Raw genomic sequence first — 17,746 nt, 5'->3', positions numbered from 1 at the left:
TGCATAACAACTAAAGAAAGAGGGAACCTTTTTGATCTATCTATCAAAAAGTTACGCGAAGTTCAAAGGATAGTTGAGTTGGTGTCACAACGGGAGATTGAAAATCAAATCACGCTTTATTCTTTTTTTAATCGATTAAGTTTTATGCAGTAAGTGTGGTATTCAATAAAAATGTGATATGTAATATCCCTCAGTTGATTCTTTTCTCAATCAAGCTTATCGCACATTACTTATTAAATGCAATTTACAGCATAAAAATAAATTTATTTAATGCTTACTCGAAGAATAATTGCTGGGAGGAATTTCCAAAAAGAAAGAAGTTAGAAAACACATTTGTACGTTATACTGATACACATTTGAGGAACATTTTGTAAGCATTTTCTCTAAATAGATATAACTTGTAGTACTTAATAGTAGTAATTTTTACTAATATGCATATTATCGGGTAATTATTTTAGTTGCAGGGGCATTTTCATTAATTTTGAAAGAAAAAGGACACGAGAAAGCGGTTGACACTGGAGAGAGAGTAGTACTATAAATAGACTCGATCGGAAAATCCTACCCCTCTGTATTTCTTCTTCGTCGAGATGGTTAAAGGAAACAAGCAAACCACAAATACTGCAACAGAGATGAGGGAAATGCGTGCTCTAGTCGAGAGGCTGTTTGAAGAATTGAATGCCAGGCAGGACAAGTTTGATCAAGCAATTTTAGAGTTGAAAGCATGCATTGAATCTTCTAAGGTTCAAGATAAAGCCGGAAAAGGGGTTGAATCTGCCATGAATGCTTCCTCTGACGGTCATGGAAGCTCATCTATGCTTCAGGTACAGTTGGTTACACTTCTCTAGACTTGATTTTTCTGTTGTAATGATTTTAAATCTTTGTTCTATTGTTACTGATTTCTTCTTCGTTAAGGAGGAGAAAATGAAGGGGCCTGGAAAAGCCCTAACCGCTACTGGACCTAATGAGAAGCGAGCCAAAGGTCTCTGTTTATTTTGTGATGAAAAATCTACTAGTGGCCGCAAATGCAGCAACAAAAAACATGATGTTTCGCTGATCGAAGATGATGATGTTGACGTACCGATTGTAGATCTTGTGACTACAGAGGAAAAAGAAATAGACATGGCGATATCACTGGACGCTGTAGTAGAATATTCTACGCCATACGACGGTGGTTCCTGCGTGACTGGGTATCATGGAAAGCGACCCTTGGCTGTGCTAATGGGTGCAGGAGGGACTTCGCACAATTTTATTAATGAATCCTTAGCAGATAAGCTAGGTTGTGAGACATTTCCAATCAAGCCTCGAACTGTTCGCTCAGCTTTTGGGAAAATGGTGACCTCCAGAGCATGCAACAACTTTCAATTGTCAATGCAAGGCACTGTGTTTAATTTGAAATTGTATCTACTTCCATTGTCGTCAAACTGTGACATGGTATTAGGAGGCGAATGGCTAGGGACCCTTGAGAAACTTATAGTTAGTTCTGATGGTGTGGAGTTCTACTTTCAAGGCAAGAAGAAATTTATGCGTTTCAACAGATCAGTTAGAGGCCGCAAGCCCTAAGAGTCTTGGGTAAATTGGATGTAAGTACTGATGCCTCAAATTTCACAGTAGTAATTTACCTCTTCTATTGTAGGTGTTTGCTAATGGGGATTTTAGGCTTGATATCTCTAGAATTCTTCACTATGCTTCTCAAGGATAGTAGCTATTATGCTATTAAATCTCACTAGTTTCTGTTTTCTGCTGTAATTTCCTAACAATTCTCCCTCCATGTGGAAGTGTAGGAACTACTTGTAGTTGATCATCTACCAATATAATAGTATGTCATTTTGAGTTATGAATTCCTTTGAGTTTTTGCTTGCAGTGTTATTTCTATTATCGATTCACATATTACTCCCTGGTAGTTTGATTGTCAAGGGGATGTGATTGTTCCATTTTCATGTGAGTTTTCTCCCTCTTATAAATTTTCTTGGGCACCTGTATATTCATGAAGATTGAAGGGTACAGGGCATTTTTATTCCCAAAGTTTCCATCAGTACATCGCAAGCAATAAAGCAGCTAATCAAACTACCTTTTCATTAGGATTTCCCCTAACAATTGGGAATCATATCTAGGAGCACAACTTCTCTACTTAAGTATATACATTTCCTATCCTTCTTGGTGGTTTTCACTAAAAACAGACGGTCATTCTTTAACAACAAATTTGATCTGCTGTTGTATATGTTCTGCTGTACATTAATTTCTTTTAAAAAATTTCTAGTTTCTGGCCTGCCAGATGGAGTAAATCACAGCTCCATACACTGCTGCCACTATCTCCTTCTTGAACCTACTCCAGTGTCTTTGGTTGATCCATTTCAGACTTCCCTTGACTTCTGTTTGTGGTACTTGAATCCCCAGCCATACTGCAACTTCCCTTCACAGCTCTCTTGTCCATTGACATGACATAAATAGATGAGTGGAGTCTTCATACGGTTGATCACATAGTACTCATTTTATACCTTCACACTCTATCCCCATAGACAATAATCTGCTTCTTGTCAACAATTTCTTCTGATTAGATAACCACAATATATATCTATGTTTGGGTTGCATTACCCTAGTTCAAATCAGAGCAGCTGTGTCCAGATTTACTCCTGTTTCAATCATAGTCAGGTAGCCCTTAGTAACAGAGTACTTACCAGATGAAGTTAGAGTATATCTGTTATTCCTATACCATCCTATCATGCCCAGTTTCAGATTGTTGAGTCTCCTCTAGTACCAACTGCTATCGTTAGGAGGTCTATGAGTCCAGAAGTCATCACCATTTTTCATATAAATTCCATGGATCCATCTCACACATAAAGCTTCCTTTTGGTGAAACACATCTAGACTTGATAATTTGTGAAATTTAAACTTATTTGACTTGATTCCCTCGAAAACAACTTAATGTATGATTTAGAAGTAGGGGATTAAGGGTAAATCTTGTTTGCAGTCGTGGGAACTGGGATCGTCTAACAAACACTTGTTGAACAATTCCTTGCGATGTGTTGTTCTTCGCTTGGAAAATCCTTTGATTTCTCTCTATAAATACGACGTATACAGTAGCTGCCAAACACATCCGATTTCTCTCTATCCATACCAAGCCTTCTGGTAAGTACTGTTGGAACGCAATTCATACCGCACTCGTGAATGTCTATGCACTATGCCACCTATCCATAGAGTTTGGGAGTAGATTTTAAAAATCTATCCTCAAATAAGGTTAAGCCATAAAATTTGATCTTCAAGTCCACAAAAAGTGGCTCAGACTAGTTTTTGGGTTATTGAGACTTACACTCACAAATCTTTGAATATAAATTCAAATTTTCAAATTTCAAACTTTAAAAAACTATCCCCAAACCCCAAACGGGAGCTATAACAAAACGGATGAACAAAGATAAAAAGGGGAAGGAGGAAAATGAATGGAATGAAAGAAATCATTGGTGACATATGAGGAGTCTTAGTCAGCCAACAAAATGCCAAACCCATCTTCCCACTTTACATATGCTTATGTGTATATCTCTATATGTTAGTATTGCGCATTTGTAAATGTGAGATTGTGGAAGAGTAAAAAGTTGTGCTCACTTTTCTCTCTCTCCCCGCTATGTGTAACAAATCAGTGGAACGTGGGAAAGAAAATGGGGTTGCCGGGTACTGCAGATTGGTACTCTCGTCGTTCCTTTTTAGTAAAACTTAATTTTATTCTAACTTTCAAAACTAAATTAGATTAAATTAAGGCAAATTCATCGGTGACCCCTTAAAGTTGACACCAATTTTCACTTAGACACTTAAACCAGGAGATGTTCATTTTAGATACCTCAAGTAAGGATCGAATATGTCATCTTGACACTTTTTTGACAATCATCAAAATATATTAAGTGTGTGTAATACACTCGCCTGTCAAAAGCAGCGAATTAAATAAAAACACATGGCATATATATATATCAAAAATAATTATCAAATAATGACTTTTGAATAAAAAAAATGACCAATAATTTGATAACACGTGACATTTTTTTTATCCAAAAAAAAATAAAAATTAACAACTATTAACCCTCCCCCACCCCGTCGTCATCTTCTCCAACCCCACCCACCCCAACCCCAACCCCTCCCCCACCCCACCAGATCTTCTTCTCCTCCAACACCCACCCAACGCTATCCATATCATCTAAAGAGAAAAATACAGAGTTATAATGGCAAACAAAAATATAAATCAAATTGGGTCAAAAAATTCGACGAACCTCCATTTTTCCGGCAAGATTAATACAAATCTAAAATTACTCACTAATTAACCCCCACCTCCACACCCCTATCAGTGGTCTTCCAACACCATCTACCCCGCCGTCATCTTCTCCAAAATCGATATGCTTTGTTGTTCGAGTTTTTTTTTTCGAAAGATGGTTAAGTCGCCGGAAAATCTTGACAGAAATCCGGGCATAAAAAATAAACTTAAGAATTTAAAAGTAACAAGAACTAAAACAAGTAACTGTAAATATTGATGGATACATGTAACAATATTAAAAAATGAAGAAGAAGAAGAACAACAACAAAAAAATATTTTTTAAGAAAAAACAGTTTCTACGCACCTCAGATAGGTGGAAAACACGCGAGATGTCAACTATGTAAAAAGTGTCAAGATGACACATTCGACCCTTACTTGATGTTTCTAAAATGAATATCTCCTAGTTTAGGTGTCTAAGTGAAAGTTGGTGTCAACTTTAGGGGGTCACCGATGAATTTCGCCTTAAATTAAATTAATATTTTAAAATAAAAATTCAGATATTCAAAATCTATATAAAAATATTATAAATTACATTTTTTCATATCAAAATAATATAAAAAAAACATTTTAAAATATTAGTTAAAGTTCGTATCATTTCACTCTAAAAAAATTAATAATTCTGATATTAAAAAAATGGAGGGAGTAGTTAATTTAGTATTTCCTCAATTTCCTCCTTTTTCCTTTTTGTGTTTCTCCCTTTGTGGCCCCTTTTTTTCTTCGAAAAAGACTTGTAACCTATTGGAAAAAACTCATAAATGCCTCCTTCCACTTTTTGGATAAATTTATTCTTAATATTTATTTTTGGGCTCAAATATATCCCCCAAACTAACATAAAAATTCAGGTCAAAATTGTGATCTGTTTTCACCTCCAAAATTAAAGGATAACATTTTTTTCTATCTATGGGTTAACATACCAAATTCAATAAAGTTCAAGACATTTCTTGCTTTATTAACCATAACACCTTCCCCCCTCCCCCAGATATTTTTTTCCTTCTATTTTCAGCGTAGATTAAACACTTGGACATATACAATAACAGAGAAAAATCGATCACAATTTTTTTTACAACGTAACGTTGTTACAGTAGTTTTACAATGCTAAAGAGCTCGAGGAACTATATATCATCTCAATATTTTATAAAATAATAACATAATTAACGTTGAATTAATGAAATAATATAAGGTATGTCCTCACACCTTCCTTTCTTGTTTAAATGTTATTCATAAATAATATATTTATTATGAATAATGGTGTGTCTATTATACCTTGTATATAGAGGCAAAAGTTTATAAACGTAACATAATAAATTTAGTGGACTTTTGGCCTCACGTAAGTCCTACTGCCTTTCATTCTTAATTAAACATTATGCACCAAGTAAATAGTACTGACTTTCTATATGCTGAGTAAATTTACATTTTGTTTGCAATGCATTTTATTGCGTTGTGAAACTAATAATCATTGACGTTTTCAAAGAAGGTAAAAGTGGAAGTAGATATAACAAAGCCACTACTTAGTGAAATACAGATTGAAATTCACGCTATTACTATAATTGGAAAAAGGAAACATTATATTGCATAGCCAGCCAGAAATGTCCAACCTAAAATAAGTACAAAACTATAAAAGTGAAATTTTAATCCTTGAATTGTTGTAAAAATGCAAAGAGAAGGAAATATTAGTTTAGCTTATCATCCCTTTTCAGTTTAAGCGTAAACTCAAAATCAAACGTATAACGATAATTCAAGTTTTAAGGTGGAAACTTATTTGGTTGATAACCAAAGATAAGGAAGTTTTAAGTATATCAACCGAATGAAACTTCAATCTCAAATCAGAGACCAGTTAAATTATTCTCCAAAACACAGATTTGGAATTCCAAATCATGATTTTAAATCTGTGAGCATTAATAATATTGGTATTAGTTATGCAGATATTATTTTATTTCTTATGCATTGTTTAATTTGGTATATTAAAAATAATATACATGACATAATTTTTTATATATTTACAAAAATATTCTCCACAAATATGATGAAAAGGACTTAGAAAAGATTTCGAGGAACGATTACATTTTTAACCATATTAATGCATGCATTTAAAATCCGTTATGTTACTAATATCATAAATTTCCATATATTATTGTACATACCTGATACCTTGATAATAAAAGAGCAAACATTAATTATATATAGATTGAAAAATTATAACAAGCAAGATACTAATAATATACCAAGTTAATGAAAGTATTATTTTTTCCAAAGGGCATTCTACCTTACGAGTCTGGTAAATTAAATACTAATAAGAAGGCAAAACCAAAAGAGAAAAAATGTAGACAGTGGGATTGTCCTGTGTGCCTGTTGTCGCAATAATTAGTACAAATCCCTTTTGCACCATTTGAAGAGTCTGCCCTCCTACTTTACCACTACCAATATCCCCCCAGTGCCAGTATGAGAGACACCGTTTTGTTTTTGCATGTAAAAGTGAAAGCAACAAAATATGCACACAGAGAACATTAATAGGGAAATATGTCAGCTTAGTTGGTTTTGAGAATTTCTTGAAGCTCTTCTTAAGTTTTCTCAAGAATACAAGGTTTATTTCTAATGCAAAAAACCCTTTTTGGGTCTGGCAAATATTTGTGGTTTTCTTTTGAAAAGATAGAATCTTTACAACTTTTTCTGTTTTACAATGTGGTTTTCTTGGTTAATCTTTACATTTATCAAGTGTGATTTAGGGGGTGGAGATGTATGGGATGAACTGAGCTGTGTTTTCGTTCATTATGGGCTAGAGAAATTGCCTTACTTGTACAGTGTTCAAACTAGGAAAAAGAAGTAGTTCTGTTTGGGAGCATAACTAGCATGGGGTTACTGGGAAGGTTAGGAGTTTGCTAGCAATGTGTGGACACAGTAGATACATAATATTATTTCTGTTTCTTGGAAAGGGCGAAACTCCATACTATTGTTGTATTTAGGTTTTGTGCTAGCTAGTCTTGATAAATGAGGATGATTGGTATTTGGTACTCATATCCCAATTTACTTATGTTTGATGTTTTATTGATGAATACCAGTTTGTCAGGTATTCTGCTTATCCTATAGCTTGTGAGTGGTTCTATTGGCAACTGAGATTATTTGCTACCCATATATCTGAAAATGTTGTGGATTTCTTGCTGATTCTGCATCTTCAATGTTGATTATTCCTCTAATGTTTGTTGCACTTGTTAATCCACTTAGTATATAGTAGTAGCTCTGTTTGTATCCCTGATTATTGGTGTACTTTTACGTTTTCCTCTAGTTTGAATTTTTGGGCAGAGTGAGGTCATTTCTTCTCACTGTTATGTGGATCTTCATGGTTGAAATAGGGGTTAAGACCTGAATTGTAATTCACACATTTAGAGGATAAAAAGTTTCTTTTCTTGTGTCAAAATTTCCCAACTATTTCTTAGTTAACAGAATTGAATTATCGCAGGGTTGTGAAAATGAAGAAGGAAATTTGGTTTCCAAGCAGTGACATGCTATATGAAGTATTACCGAAATTGTCTACTAAGGATTTGCTGAAATTGAAGTGTGTGTCTAAGGGATGGCAATGTCTTATATCTGACCGCAGTTTCATCCAAGGTCAGTTGAAAAAGATGGAACCTCTCACAGGTTTCTTCTACCAGGGTAGGTACCAGTGGTGTGATGAAGATTATGAATGGATCAGCTTCATAACTATGGAAAGAGTTACCACTGAAGTCCATATTGATGTTCTTGATTTCCTCCCAGAACGTATTGTCATCCAGGATTCAAGTTATGGACTTATCTGTTGTCGAAGTAGCTTTCCTTGTCATGTTCCTGTAATCTACATCTGCAACCCTCTGAATAAGGAGTGGAAAGAACTTCAGTGGCCAAATCCTTCCAGAGAAAGCTGCATAACCTTGGTTTTTGATCCATTCAAGAACCCGATTGATGCATTCACAAATTTTAAGGTTGTGATAGTTAGCCAAAATGAAACTAGCAGAGAAGGAGATGGGTATTTCTCTTTTAACATTTATTCATCAGAAACAGGAGAATGGAGAAGATCCGGAGAGATTTGTCTTTGCAATCACAACATGCAGAAAAAAGGAAGCATCTGTGTAAAAGGGATTCTATATTGGCTTACTGATGGAGACGAAATCCTTATGTTCGATCCAGAAAATGAGATATCTTGGTTGATAATGGTGCCACTCCCCACCACCCAGTTCAATTTAACACCCGAGATGTGCATGGGAGAAGCTGAAGGAAAGCTACATTATGTGTTGATTTCTGAGCACGGGCTTCAGTTATGGGTGCTAAAGGATCACTTTACTTCTCAATGGGATCTTACTTCTACAATCTCCTTGGAATTGCTGGAAAAAGAAAACGACAAGCATCTGTTCAGGGTAGCTGAAAAGTTATCAAAAGACTATAATTCCGGGTACCCTTGGATTGGGACTCTAGCTTTCAAGGACAACATCTTGCTTATGAGGGTTGCAGCTGATATCTATTTGTATCACTTTGAGACAAGGAAGATGCGACACCTCTGCAACCTTTCTGCTCTTGCGCCAAAGCCTTTTTTTTCTGCTATTGTGGTTCCATATACAATGAGCTTAGTCCCACTTGCTTAGGCATAAAAAAGTCACTCTTTTCTCCTTTGATTTAGCAATGTACATGGGCCATGACCGATATGTTCTTTCTGAATATGCTTGGGATATCCATCAGTTTTTGTTCCATCCTTGGTGTGAGCATGTTTAGAAAGGCTTTAATTGCACTAGTTTTTAATTATATGGAAGTGCATATGATGCTGATCAGACAGAGATATTAAACAGGAAAGTCACAATTACTTTATCTTAGGTTGTGATCTAATGTCAAGCTTTAATAGATCTGAGGCATACTATGAATGGTTTGCTCAGTTGATGTGCTTTTCTTCTATTTTATGGATACTATATTCAAGCTTCTGGGAATTAAAAAGAGTTCATTTTGATTCAAAACTTTAGTTGGTATTATATATGAGACATATTGTAGCTACATATATTTCTTGTTTTCTTTACAAAATATCCATATGCTTCCTTCTAAACTCAAAAAGCTCACAACTTTAGGTGAAATACTAATTTGTATTCATAATGAAGCATCTTTTTCTAAATTTACAAATAAGAAATACTACAGAGCATCTGTCATATGGGACAAGAACCAAGAGGAGGAGAGTAAATATTCGAATATACTGCGTCAATGTGTGGAGACATCAAGATTGGATAACGCCAAAGCCATTCACGCGAAACTGCTGAAAAACCCAGGCAGTACGTCTTCGCTATACTTACACAACCATCTTCTAAATGCTTATGTGAAATGTGGTGACACTGCGGACGGACTCAAACTGTTTGATGAAATGACTGAGAGAAATGTGGTGTCTTGGACTGCTCTCATTGCTGGCTTTGTGCAAAAGGGCTTCCCTATTGAAGCTTTTTCTTTGTTTGCCCGTATGCACCTGAGTGGGACGAAGCCTAACGAGTTCACTTTCGTCAGTGCCCTCCACGCTTGCTCGTTTGAGGATAGATTAAGCTTGACTAATGCATACCAAGTATATGGACTAATTACAGAACTTGGATTCGAGTCCAATGTTTATTTAGTGAATGCTTTTTTGACGACTTTGATAAGGCACGGTAGATTAGATGAAGCATTAATGGTTTTTCAGCGGTGTTCCAATAAAGATATTGTGACTTGGAATGCAATGCTAGGTGGTTGCATGCAATTTTGTTGCTCAGAGGTACCAAGGCTTTGGTACAGGATGATCCACGAAGGAGTTGTACCAGATAACTTCAGTTTTGCTAGTGTTCTTACTGGGATAGCAGAGCTTTTTGCTCTTGATTTGGGTGTGCAAGTACATTCCCAGCTTGTTAAGTCTGGTCATGGAAGTGAGATGTGTGTAGGGAACTCTTTGGTGGATATGTATTTGAAAAATCGAAGTTTGGGTGAGGGTTTCAAAGCATTCGAGGAGATCTGTTTTAAAGACGTTTGTTCCTGGACGCAAATGGCAGCAGGGTGTTTGAATTGTGACGAGCCAATTGAAGCGCTCAGGGTCATTGGAGAAATGAGAAGGGCAGGAGTAATGCCTAATAAGTTTACTCTAGCAACTGCTTTTAGTGCATGTGCCAATATAGCCTCTTTTAAAGAAGGGGAGAAAGTTCATGGCTTGAGGATCAAACTTGGGGATGACATTGATGTCTGTGTAGATAATGCATTGCTCGACATGTACGCTAAATGTGGTTGCATGGATGGGGCATTCATGGTTTTTCAGTCAATGGGTGAACACACTACTGTTTCATGGACCACTATGATTATGGGCTATGCGCAAAATGGATATCCCAAAAAAGCTCTTGAAATCTTCCATCAGATGAGGGAGGAAGGGGCAGAGCCTAACTACATTACCTTCATATGTGTGCTTTATGCTTGCAGCCAAGGAGGACTTATCGATGAGGGATGGAAGTATTTCACTTCAATGAGTGATGACTATGGTATTCTCCCCGCAGAAGATCACTATGCTTGTATGGTGAATCTACTTGGACGTGCTGGACGCATTAGAGAAGCTGAGGAATTAACCTTGAGCATGCCCTTTCAACCAGGTTTGCTGGTATGGCAAACATTGCTTGGGGCATCCCGGCTTCATGGGGATATGGAAACTGCTAAGCGAGCAGCAGAACGAGCATTACAAGTTGACAAAGTTGATCCTTCAATCTATGTGTTATTGTCCAATACATTTGCTGGTTTGCAAAACTGGGATGGAGTTGGAACTGTGAGAGAATTGATGCAAAGCAGGGATGTCAAGAAAGTTCCTGGCTCCAGTTGGTTTTAAATGTCAATAAAGAATCCTATGGTGTAACTTTGATTCTTCTAGCTTGAATGATGAACCAGTCGCTAACTGTCAAGTAACTCCCAATATAACAGTAAAAACAAGAGATCAAATTTTCATCGTAATAGGATCCACACAACTTGTCATTCCTTGGTTATAATGTTTGTTCAGCAACAAGGCTGTATTTGGCCTTATTGTTTTTCGATTTTTCTTGTTGGTGCTCTTCTCTGCTCTTCATTGCAAATAAATCAACTCGAATTTAAGTAACACATTGTCACTGGAAAGTTTTTACACCAATAAAATATTTTATTTTCATATTTTACGAAAATTTATTTATAAATATGGAAAAGGGCCAAAAATATCTTTGAACTAGGAAAAAGTTTAAAAATACCCTTTTGATATAAAAATACCCATCTACTCATCTTTTGATCTAAAAATACCCTACTTGGCTCACTATAATCCTTGAAACTAACAACCCTCTTTTTATTTTTTATTTTTTAAAATATCTATCATATGTCATTTTCTTATTGGATGAAATAAAAATCTCAACTCCACTAAAAAAATTCATAATTTATCTAAGCCAAAAATAATATACCTCTTCAAAATTTTAAAAAAATAATTAAAATTCTAATAATTTTTTATTGCTGTAGCTTTTTCTTCTTATTTTTTTTATAGCACAAGAAAAAGGAGTTCACGTGAAGTATTGCAACGTGGCTTAAAACACAATGCTTACGTATCCAACTTGCTTAACCTCTTGGGTTCCTTTCGTGCTATTATTATTTATCACTAATTTCTTTATACTCTTTAATTCTATATGATAGTAACTCATGCGAGTTTTTGACCAAAAATATTTTTAAACTTACCTCAAACTTAAATAACATTTTTAAAATATATTTTTTGATAAAAAATATTCTTCAAGTATTTAAAAATTAACAATTTTCATCCTTCAATTAGATATTGTAAAAAAATTAAGCAATCCTACAGAAACTTGTGCAATTCATGTGAACAAAAAAAAATTATGCATAATTTATTATCTGCTATAAAAAGCTCCTAAAAAAAGAATATTAAAAATCGTGGACACAATTGCTTGCTGAAACAAAAAATATTAGGAAGGTGTGATGATACATGATCTGTTCTTCTTCTCTTTTACCAATAGAAAAAAACTGGAGCTTAATTATCTTCGCCTTTTTTAAAGTCAAATTGTAGTTGTGTCAATAATTTTTCAGTGCAATCTAATATTAAGGTGATCAAAATTCTAATTATGTCTCTCATTTGAGTTTTTAATCAAAATTTTGATTATGTCTTGCATTCGAGTTTCATTCTCCATTACTAGAAGTGGAAGTCTCCTGCAAACACAGCTTAAGCAGATTCAGTTGAGAAGAAACATATTTCAATTAGTAATTTTTAATATTAAATCACATGAGAAATAAATGAAAAAAACTGCTAATTAAACTCAATCGCTCAAAAAGTTTACGATAATATTTTGGCGTATGTTAGAATAATAAATACAAATGAGTGACTTGATTTTTGTAGAATCTGTTACTTTTCTGAAAAATTCTAGCAGAAGAATGAAAATTGTTAAACTTTAAATACTTAAAGGATGTTTTCTGCTAAGAATAATATTTTAAAAATATAATTTAAACTTAGAATATAGTGTAAGGATGATTTTGGACAAAAACTCTAACTCATGCTAACAGATAACATATAAAATAAAAAATCTATAAAGGAGTCCTGTCCTTATTTCAATTAAAATTACCTAAAATAAATCACTTCCTTCCCTTTTTTTAATTCTTCTAAATTTTGTCGACCCACTTATTTTCTGAACTTTTAATTATTTATATCGAGAGAACTTTTATAATTATTATTATTATCTATGTGTATATTAATATATTTTTTTACTTTTATTATTATTTGATATAGAAATATGATCAATAAAAGTTCATGTAATTGTTCTCAATTTATTTGATATTGAGGGATAGTTACTATTTAGGGTTGCTTATTTTGAACTTCAAATCATATTAAACTCAATTTAAACTTGAATTGACCCAAACAAGAGTTAAACTCTGGACTTAGCATAGAAAACAATTGCTTACTTACCCCACATGAACTTCCCTTAATTCAGCCACTTGGGCTGACACAATTTGAAGGAAATGTATAGCTTGGAAAGGGAATAACATTTTGAGAAACATTAAATTTATCTAACATGTTATTATTTTATTTTTGATCTAATGATATCAAGGTTGATATGAAATATCATGATAATACAAAATAGTTTACACCATAAGATAAACAAATCAGCAAAATAGGTAAATATTTATTGCGATACCTAACAAAATAAACAACTTTAAGAATTAACAAATTAAAGTGAAAATTTGCTTAACTATAGTTTAGTGGTTATAAATTTATTTACAAAACACGTGTGATATATTCATTGACATAATGTAGACCCCTGAATCCTAATGATAATAAATTTTTACATGTATAAAATGCCTTATGTATATCTGCATGAAATGATCTGACCTAATATATATAACCACTAAAATAATGATATAATGGACTATAAAACTAAAAGTAAGTAAAAACCTCATGCAATCTCTTATTTTGATCATCCTTTTTAACTAGTTGTTGTCTTGTGGTGTTTTTTTTTTCCACAACAATTCAGTATTAGGTAACTTTAACATGCTTTTTATTCATGAGAATATGATTGAGTGCAATATAATAAAAGAATTTAAAACGATGAATTTGTTAAATTTATTGTTGTTTGAAAAATGATAATTAATGTTTATTCTTTATAATACATGAATTTATATTTCAAATTTAAACTAATTTGAAGTAGATTTAGATGTTGGATGTTGAATTATTGAAATTGAATCAACAAAAAAAAACATTTGATTTTATTGTTTAATATGATAAGTCCTATGAAGATTGTTAACTAACGAGGGAGTCGGAAGTTGTTATCACCGACCCCACCTTCCATCAACACCCATTCAGAAGCGAGTAGTACTCATCAGCTATTTATACTCGCAGTTGAAATGCCACGCGCCCCTCTTCTTCCTCTTTCCTTCATTTCTCAAATTCCCTAACTTCATCGATTTTTTCTTTTGTTTCTCTCTCTCTCTCTCTCTAAATTTCATTTTCTTCCTTCTCCATATAGATAAGGAAAGAATGTCGTCGGCCGGAGCAGTAGGTGGCGGAGGCGCTGCCGGAAATCAACCACAGAATTACCATTGTTACCAATGTGAACAGACAGTTACCATTACGACATCACCAAATTCTGAGCTCTCATGCCCTAATTGCAACGGTACGTTTCTAGAGGAATCGGAAACCGCACCACCTTCCAACCCAAATCCTGATAGTCATCCATTTTTCTCCACCGCCACTAACGATGACCTACCTTTCGGCGGTGGCTTTCCGATTGTTTTCTCTTCAAACGCTGCTTCCCCTGCCGATGGTTCTGTCGGTTTTAATGATCTTTCCGCTCTATTTGGTGGTATGGCGGGTGGTTCCACTGCCTTACCCGGTCGATCCCCCAATCAATTTGATCCTTTCGCTTTCCTAAACAACTATTTCAGTACTATGAGAGGTGGGAATATTCAATTAATCTTCGAGAACCATCCCGGAGGAGAAGGAGGCGGAGCTGGTGGTGATTTTAGGATTCCGGGGAATCTTGGAGACTATTTTCTTGGGCCTGGGCTTGAGCAATTGATCCAGCAGCTTGCGGAAAATGATCCAAATCGTCATGGTACACCTCCGGCTGCAAAGTCGGCTGTTGCTGCGCTTCCAGATATTAAGATCAATGAGGAGTTGTTGGATTCTGATTCATCTCAATGTGCAGTTTGTAAAGATACTTTTGAAGTCGGCATGGAGGCGAAGCAGATACCTTGCAAACATATATACCATAAGGATTGTATAATGCCATGGCTGGAGTTGCACAATTCTTGCCCAGTGTGTCGCTATGAGCTGCCTACTGATGATCCTGATTATGAGAATAGGAAAACATCACAGCAGCATACTGCCAATACTAGTAATAATAATACCAACAACAACAACACTGGTGGGATGTTTGGGGGTTCAGAAGGTGGGGAAAATCAGGAGAATTCTCAGATACCTAGTACAGGGGAGAGGAGGCTTAGGATACCATTGCAATGGCTTTTCAGGGGACTTGGATCACCTGCTGAGACGAGCAACAGCGGAGGAGCAAGTAATGGTGCTAACAATCGCAACAACAACAATACGAGCAACAATGCTCCTCGTGGGGAGTCTAATCCGGATTCTGGAGGGCAACCGAGGCAGGAGGATCTCGATTAAAGTATGGAGTAGAGTTCTGAGGTTTACTCCAAATCTTGCATGTTCATAGTTGTTACATTAAGTTTCTTGTATGCTAGTATTCGAGAATTACAAGTGCCCCATCCTTGTAATATATGGGAATTTCGGAAAATAATGTTTTTGATTGTTGATTTGTTGATCATTTGCTTTAATTTTCGCCTCGAAGTAATTTTCTCTTGATAGTGTGAAAAAATGATCGAAACTATCACAAGAATATCTATGTAGAAGGGTGTTAGATGTAACTAAAGATGTGATTGAACAAGATTTTTCACTAGACAAGCCACTTCCTTCAACATCAGTTGGCTTGGCTATAACGCCTTATCATTTATATCTTTGAGTGGTGAACTATCAATTATGATGCCGAATCCATTCTTTTGAAAATTGTCAACAAGGAGGGTATGGATTTATATGGTTAATTTGGTTTAATTCGTACCAACTGAACATTTGCTTGTTTCGAGTATCTATCTTAGTTGCTATGTCCTTAAAAGCATTCTTTTATAGTGAAATCAGCAACTGTTCTTCACCGTCGATTACCATTACGTATTAAAACAAGTATAGTAAATAAACATCTATATTCACATTCCTTTTCTGTCTCTTATGTCCTTGTTGAAGGAAGTAGACATATGTTCTACTGAATAAAATGTGTATTTAAAGTCAAGTGTGCTATCAGCACTTCACTTGGCTGACATTTTTCTTTCCGTGTCTTTATGATTCAGTCCCTTTACTTTTGTGAACATTATGTTTTGACATCTTGTTTTTCAAGAGGTAGGGTGTGTGTGTCTCTTTGCTCCCATTTCTCATATATTGCCACTAGAAAAAGTCTTATCATATTAATGCTATTTTTGTTCCATGCTCTGTAATGTTCATTCACTAGATTAGCATAGTTGCATTTTCATTTGCTCTAGTTCAGGGATTATCCTGTAATGCGTCTTAGGATCAATTTCAGTTGTTTCAGATCAAGTTATTCTTTCCTTCACATCATAACTTTAGACATACTTTGGACTAGTTTTCTTTGAAAATATTGTCCTAAGTACCTTTTATTTTTACCAGATTCTTACTCATAGAAATAGCCTTCTCATGCCATGGTGACTTTTCTTAACCTCCCAGGAGCTCCCTACTTTGCTCCCTTGGATGTCGTGGTGACTTAATTCTCAGCAAAAACAGGATTAAAGAGATGAGAGGTCCCTTCTCTAAAGACAGGAGTGCGGAGAGGGGAGGTTGGGGGAAATGCAATTGTGTAAATTTCCATTTCTGCATCCCTTCTGTTGTTACTGTTTTCATTAAGTTTTTTTAACATGATTGCATATTTGCATGCTCAGCTTTGCGATTCAGCAATGTGGAAGTGTTGTATTTCCCGGTTTGAGGTGACGGTCATTTATTTGTTGTCTCTATCATGTTTCAAATTGGTGCTGAAGAGGCTATTTAGCAGTCATTTATTGGTGTGCAATATCATGTCTCTATCAGCAATGGCTTGCTTATTGGGGTTTTTCATCTTCTGGCAGGAGAGCCGTGGTATCTCAAGTTGTAAAAGAACATAATACACCGAGAAGTAGAGATCAATGATATAATACTTGTGCCAGTTATATAATGATTATTGATAGAACTTATCACTCAAAATTTCCAACCTAAACATCCTTCATAGTTCTTTTGAAAAAAAGGTTCATATTATTGTATATTTTTCAAAGTTCAATTTTGCAGTTCTCTCCTTTACAATTTTATCTGTTGGCTTTGAAGGTAATTATGGTTGCATTAAATCAATTAGATATTGGAGCTCATCATCTGAATTTCTTACTAAAGCATACTAATGTTACCACTTGGAAACTTGTAAAGGAGTTACTTTAAATTCCCTTATATTCTATCATTTTGCTTCCGATGACGACATATTCATTAAAATTCTTGATTTGACGATGAGTTGATATAGTATATGTAATACTAAACCTACCTTGAAGGTCAAATTATGGAAACAAATTTTGTTTAGCCATTCTAAAAGTTGGCGAGTCTTAAATAATATTCAAAACTCAAAACATGAACTTTTAAGTAGTTCAATAATCCAAATCACGTTAAGTGATTTTTAACGGCTGTGCAAAGCCATCAATGGTGACGGCAAGTGTTCTTAAATATATAGCCTTTACTAATGCATTACTACTACTTATTATATGGAAGTAGATTGGCACTTGTAAATTTTAATATAAGCGTCAAAAATATTGAAATTCCATTTATCAAGATCTTGTTTTATCGCTACGTCATGTTTGTTGCATTTATCCATCGTGTTGCCAAACAAACGGAAATTGTGGTTG

At 34.8% G+C, this 17,746-nt stretch overlaps 4 protein-coding genes across 12 annotated transcripts; all 4 read left to right on the top strand.

The window, feature by feature from the left end:
• Nucleotides 1-469: 469 nt before the first annotated feature.
• Nucleotides 470-1,829, top strand: LOC129895994 (uncharacterized). The gene is made up of 2 exons (XM_055971800.1): nt 470-821; nt 913-1,829. Exons 1-2 carry the CDS (start codon nt 588-590, stop codon nt 1,558-1,560), a joined length of 882 nt encoding a protein of 293 aa, XP_055827775.1. The 5' UTR covers nt 470-587; the 3' UTR covers nt 1,561-1,829.
• A 4,868-nt stretch (nt 1,830-6,697) lies between these two features.
• LOC129893758 (F-box protein At3g57580-like) lies at nt 6,698-9,183 on the top strand. Its single transcript, XM_055969141.1, has 2 exons — nt 6,698-6,875; nt 7,749-9,183. Exon 2 carries the CDS (start codon nt 7,759-7,761, stop codon nt 8,902-8,904), a length of 1,146 nt encoding a protein of 381 aa, XP_055825116.1. The 5' UTR covers nt 6,698-6,875; nt 7,749-7,758; the 3' UTR covers nt 8,905-9,183.
• Nucleotides 9,184-9,249: 66 nt separating this feature from the next.
• On the top strand, nt 9,250-11,283 carry LOC129893757 (pentatricopeptide repeat-containing protein At2g13600-like). The gene has a single exon (XM_055969140.1). The coding sequence runs from the start codon at nt 9,339-9,341 to the stop codon at nt 11,124-11,126; it is 1,788 nt and encodes a 595-aa protein (XP_055825115.1). The 5' UTR covers nt 9,250-9,338; the 3' UTR covers nt 11,127-11,283.
• A 2,878-nt stretch (nt 11,284-14,161) lies between these two features.
• On the top strand, nt 14,162-17,162 carry LOC129895870 (E3 ubiquitin-protein ligase RING1-like). Of its 9 annotated transcripts, none has more exons than XR_008767874.1 (4): nt 14,162-15,452; nt 16,557-16,666; nt 16,769-16,813; nt 16,952-17,162. XR_008767874.1 is itself a non-coding variant. In XM_055971645.1 (2 exons), the coding sequence occupies exon 1, from the start codon at nt 14,289-14,291 to the stop codon at nt 15,429-15,431; it is 1,143 nt and encodes a 380-aa protein (XP_055827620.1). In that variant the 5' UTR covers nt 14,162-14,288; the 3' UTR covers nt 15,432; nt 16,952-17,162. The 9 variants fall into 9 exon arrangements, 4 of the variants coding, with proteins under 4 accessions (XP_055827620.1, XP_055827619.1, XP_055827621.1 ...); XR_008767872.1 differs by having other exon boundaries at nt 16,557-16,686; XR_008767873.1 differs by lacking the exon at nt 16,769-16,813 and having other exon boundaries at nt 16,557-16,686.
• The last annotated feature ends 584 nt before the right edge of the window (nt 17,163-17,746 follow it).

This window comes from Solanum dulcamara, chromosome 7, assembly GCF_947179165.1.
Source record: "Solanum dulcamara chromosome 7, daSolDulc1.2, whole genome shotgun sequence".
NCBI classification, from domain to species: domain Eukaryota; kingdom Viridiplantae; phylum Streptophyta; class Magnoliopsida; order Solanales; family Solanaceae; genus Solanum; species Solanum dulcamara.
The sequence above is the reverse complement of the archived record's forward strand: the minus strand, read 5'-3'. Positions and strand labels throughout refer to the sequence as shown.

What these genes read in the sequence shown, in the direction of transcription:
- LOC129895994 (XM_055971800.1), top strand. Translation starts at nt 588, where the DNA reads ATGGTTAAAGGAAACAAGCAAACCACAAATACTGCAACAGAGATGAGG. An exon ending in GAAGCTCATCTATGCTTCAG is followed by an intron (nt 822 to 912) that starts GTACAGTTGGTT and finishes TTCTTCGTTAAG; the next exon opens with GAGGAGAAAATGAAGGGGCC.
- LOC129893757 (XM_055969140.1), top strand. Translation starts at nt 9,339, where the DNA reads ATGCTTCCTTCTAAACTCAAAAAGCTCACAACTTTAGGTGAAATACTA.
- LOC129895870 (XM_055971645.1), top strand. Translation starts at nt 14,289, where the DNA reads ATGTCGTCGGCCGGAGCAGTAGGTGGCGGAGGCGCTGCCGGAAATCAA.
- LOC129893758 (XM_055969141.1), top strand. Translation starts at nt 7,759, where the DNA reads ATGAAGAAGGAAATTTGGTTTCCAAGCAGTGACATGCTATATGAAGTA.